This window comes from Schistocerca cancellata, chromosome 8 (genome assembly GCF_023864275.1).
Source record: "Schistocerca cancellata isolate TAMUIC-IGC-003103 chromosome 8, iqSchCanc2.1, whole genome shotgun sequence".
Taxonomy (NCBI): Eukaryota; Metazoa; Arthropoda; class Insecta; order Orthoptera; family Acrididae; genus Schistocerca; species Schistocerca cancellata.
In genome coordinates this window covers 600,435,067-600,439,582 of record NC_064633.1, presented here as the reverse complement: position 1 = coordinate 600,439,582, position 4,516 = coordinate 600,435,067, and the positions used below count along the sequence as shown (strand labels likewise).

The 4,516-nt window shown below is 50.8% G+C and overlaps 1 protein-coding gene across 1 annotated transcript; it reads right to left on the bottom strand.

Annotated features, from left to right (window-relative positions):
* Positions 1 to 222: 222 nt before the first annotated feature.
* LOC126094692 (protein mab-21) lies at positions 223 to 3,134 on the bottom strand. The gene has a single exon (XM_049909217.1). The coding sequence runs from the start codon at positions 3,056 to 3,058 to the stop codon at positions 1,961 to 1,963; it is 1,098 nt and encodes a 365-aa protein (XP_049765174.1). The 5' UTR covers positions 3,059 to 3,134; the 3' UTR covers positions 223 to 1,960.
* Between the last annotated feature and the right edge of the window lie 1,382 nt (positions 3,135 to 4,516).

Genomic DNA, 4,516 nt, shown 5'->3' with positions numbered 1-4,516 from the left:
CCCGAGCTGTGGGCTTGCAGGCGTCTGGGCCGTTCCGCGCGGCCTGTCAGCGGGCTTTTTGTAAAACATGTGTGTTTAATTTGTATGGCTGCCGCTGCCGCAGCCGGCCGCGGGTATTTATAAACCGCCGCGGCCGGCGTCTCAATTTTCTGCCTCCGCTGTAAATATGCCCGTGCAGCAGGGACAACAGGGGGTTCAGGACACAACCAACACGCACCCAAGTCGAGAGACAAAAATCGTTTATTGCGCCAGATACAGTACAGGCTGGCCGACAAAGGTTTTATTGTAACAAACATCAGCTGTGACAACAAACAACAGACGACTATAGACACAGATGTTACAGACGAAATGCAAAATAGTCAGACAGAAATGAGTAAATGAAAGTCCTCACAGGTAGGCCTAATTTTAAAACTTCACCGTCACTCCTCGCCGCGTTAGAGAGCTGTATAGTTTTAGGCCTACAGCGGCCTGAGCGAGAGACACTATTCGACAGTTACACTGCTTACATAAATTGACATAAGTTGATAGCTTTTAGTTTGTACGTTACCTTTCATCTCAGCCAGTCGCGTACTCAACACTCACTCCAAAAAACACAATTTTATGACTCTTTTATGCATTCGTATTATACGAAAAAAACAACACTTTACACAGGCTTAAATATAATTTCGCTTTATACATCGCAGAATGTTTTTAGTTTTGCATATTAAAAATGCACTCATTTGTTTCACATACACAAAAAAGTTTTTTTTTCAGTAACGATGGAGACGCTTTGTCCGTATTGTCGCTCTCCAAACTGCACACAAACAATCCATACAGACGACGAACTAATCTCACTAGCCAGTTTTCCTATTTTATTACAGTAAAAACATTCTCTAAAAAACACACACTTCGTAGTCTTAAAGTGGGATTGTTTTCACCGGTATGCGTAATATATCAGTGTATTTGTTAATTACTACCGAAAGTGATTTTTTAGATTAAAATTGTTTGCGTAGCTACTCAGCGATAGAAGCGAAAAATTGTTACAGAAGCCGGAGGGAAGTTAATTTGACATATCTCCGGGAATGAAGTTGTGGTTATACCTTGCTGCGGGACAATGACGAAGCAAAATCTTTTATTACGAGGCTGAAGCGCGATCAGTATCAGATTCTCAAGCCGTAAGATCCTGATTTTACTACGTGTAATGTGAAATTCTATATTATGAGTATTTAAATTATTTAAGGTATTATGACGAGGTTTTGTACGTGATGAAAAAACACATTGGCTGTTATAGCAACGAATGGTCGGTGTGAAGGCTTGTTCTGAGGGTCATTTTCAGCGGTATCCGAAGCTTATAGTCGACATTTGCTTTTGAAGCAATAGAAGTAATAAAGAAGCGCACTCCAAGTCACTGAACCCAATGGCTTTGCTATATGTGCTGTTATGCTCGAGAAGGGGTTCTCTTTGGAGACAACAGTCCTTCGATAAAGCGGAGACAAAATCTTTGGCGGACATGTGGGAATTCGCAGTTTCCTTCCGAATTGAAATACGTGCACGTGTTCAACGCAAAACGCTGCACTAGTAAGTATTATTTACCGTGCAATGAAGAGGTGTGGCTGATAGGGCAACAGAGGCTCAGTGTGGAGATTTGGTCTTAGGATCGTCTAATAATTTGACAAATGCCGAATCATTTGGTACAGATTTACTTTGCTTAGCTGTTTTGTGATGTGTTGTATTATGGAGAGGAGCGCGTATGTAACCCTTGAGGGTGGTAGTCGCTCGGTGTAAATAATACGGGAAGATTCGTGTTTAACGTCCCGTCAGCTACAAGGTCATTAGAGACGGAGCACGAGTTCGGACGACACTACAGCTTCTGAAGTGACACACGCGCATGTCTAACGCTGAAGTTTTATTAACGATTATTCGACGGAGAGGTGGAGGTGAGAAGAGAGAAGAGAAGCGCGGGCGGGGCCACAGAGTGCGGTTAGAGCTTCTCGAGGGAGCGCGTGTTGGTGAGCAGTTCCCGCGTGAGGCGCCACACCTGCTTGGCGGCGTTCTCGAGCGCGGACGGCGACTTGCCCTTGAAGAGGTCCAGGTTGGGCAGGAAGTAGTGCGGGCAGCGGCGGCACTGCAGGCACGAGATGAGCTGCAGCAGGATGCCGTTGATGCGGTCGCCCAGGCACGCCTCGTCCCACTCGAGCTCGCGCGGGTGCTTCTCGCACTCGTACAGCAGCAGCGTCTTGACGTGGTACGAGGTGACCGGGTTGCCCGGCAGGTCGAGGTGGCGGTCGCGCAGCGTCTTGAGGATGCTGAGGCAGCGCCGCCGGCAGCCGCCCAGCATCAGCCGGTTCTCGGCCTCGGTGAAGCTCAGCACCCAGGCGTCGCCCTCCATGGCCGACTGCTTGCCCTGCAGCGCCACGCTCTCCTTGGACAGCAGGTCGAAGCCCTCGGTCTTGACGTCGTTGACGAGGCTGGGGTGCGGCCAGGGGATGTGCGGGATGGGCCAGTGCGCGGCGGAGCGCGGCCACACGCCCGAGCACTTGAAGGCGGGCGTGATCTGCACCACGTAGCGCTCGCGGATGCGCAGCTTCACCTCGGTCGTGTCGGCGATCATCTTGACCGAGTCGCGGTAGGCGCACTTGTCGCACGCCTGCGCCACCAGCGTCTGGAAGCGCGAGCGGATCTTGCGCGCCGACAGGTAGCCCGACGCCGTGATGAACTCGACCCACAGCGACATGGAGCGCTTGCGGCCGTCGCTCAGCTTGAGCACGGCGCAGCCGGGCAGGGAGCCGTCGTCCACGAAGTTGAACACGCCCATCTGGTTGAGGTAGAGCACCACCTCGAACTCGGTGGGCGAGACGACGTCGAGCCCCTCGTAGCGGCCGTTGCACTCGGTCAGCGACGAGATGAATCGCGGCTCCTGCACCTCCACCTCCTTCAGCACGTCCTGCACCACCTTGCACACCTCGCGCACCGTCTTGGCCACCTGCGCCTTGCGCGCGTGCACCCGCTCGCCGTAGTACTTGTTGATCTGGTACAGCAGCTTCGACTGCGCCGCCATCATGTCCGGCGGCACCAGCATCTCGCCGTCGAGCGCTCGCCGCTTTTTATCGCCGCCGCGGTGAGCACATAGCCGCGTCCTGTTAGTCCCGCGTCCGGGTCGCCACTGCGGCGGCTGCCGTCCTCGCAGCTGCCGCTTCCCCCCCCCCACCACTACCGCGGCCACGCCTCGGATCCGCCCCCCGGTCCGCCCCGCACCAATGACGGCCCGGCCGAGGTGCGACTGCGCAGGCGCTGGCGCCGCCCACCAGACTCGGGCCCGCCCCGCGTATTCCCCGCCCAGCAAAAACGAAACAGTTTCTCTTTGGCTGTCGCACAGCGTGATGAATAGGTAAGACCCGCTCCCAGCAACATTGCCCTTCATTTGCATTATTGATTGCACTCGGCTTTACCTATCCGGCGCGCAGTTTTCGCTAATGAGCGGCAGTAAGCGGCGACATCTTTGCGACTAAAAAGCCCTCCCCCAACTTGCCGTTGAAGTATCGTAGACCTCGAACTTCACCGAGTAACGTTTTCCTACCGGTGTTTGTGTAACATGCCTCGCGCAACTACAGTGCCGCTGTTACTTCTGCATATTCCTGGCTCTTTACCGTATCCTCGACTAACTGAATTTTTCATCACAGTTCCTACTGCGACGAATGGAAATCAGAAATATTTCATTGATACGATCTTCGGTAAATGTACGTGTCACAGAAATACGACTGGCGGGGTTACCCGTATACATTTCTGTCCAGTAGCTACGGATTCAAGTAAGGCAGACTCAACGGCGAGTGATCTCAGCAAGCCCATTGTAAATAACGTGGGGAAGTCGTAGTACAATACTGGACCACAAGCTGTACATCTCAATTTCATTCTGTACTCTGAAGATAGCAAACTTTCCCAAAATAGCCGAGCTGAAGTCATATATTTTTCTCTTTTCAGATCGGATTGTCTATTGTACTCTTCAGCCATAAATTGTCATGACAAATGAAAATTGCTACTAGCGTCAATTTACAGTAACCCTCGTAATTTATACTACGCCTTTCGACTGCAGCAGCTCGTCGAAGGCACGTTACTCGTAGAATCGTGCGGTCGATTGAAATCTGACGAAGAATAGCTTCCGAGATTAGTTTCGTGCTACAGCTGTAATGGGGCGGGATGTTTGTGCACCAGATGTGCTTTCGCTCTAATGAGGAGTTAACGTTATCAGCATTGTTTTCTCATGTCAATAATTTGCTATGTGATTTCGGTCATTCATTTCTTTGTGAGCTGGGTGGAGATCTGCAGATCGAAAGTTAAATTTATTTTACATCTACATTTACATGACGACTCTGACATTCACTCGTACGTGCGTGGCAGAACGTTATTTGAACCACCCTCAGAGTATTTCGTCACCGTTCCAGTTTCTTTCCGAACGAATTCTGATTTCTCTTATTTTATTGCAATGATCATTTTCCCCGTGTAGGCTGGCGACCACAAAAAATTTTCGCATTTAGAAGAG

What these genes read in the sequence shown, in the direction of transcription:
- LOC126094692 (XM_049909217.1), bottom strand. Translation starts at nt 3,058, where the DNA reads ATGCTGGTGCCGCCGGACATGATGGCGGCGCAGTCGAAGCTGCTGTAC.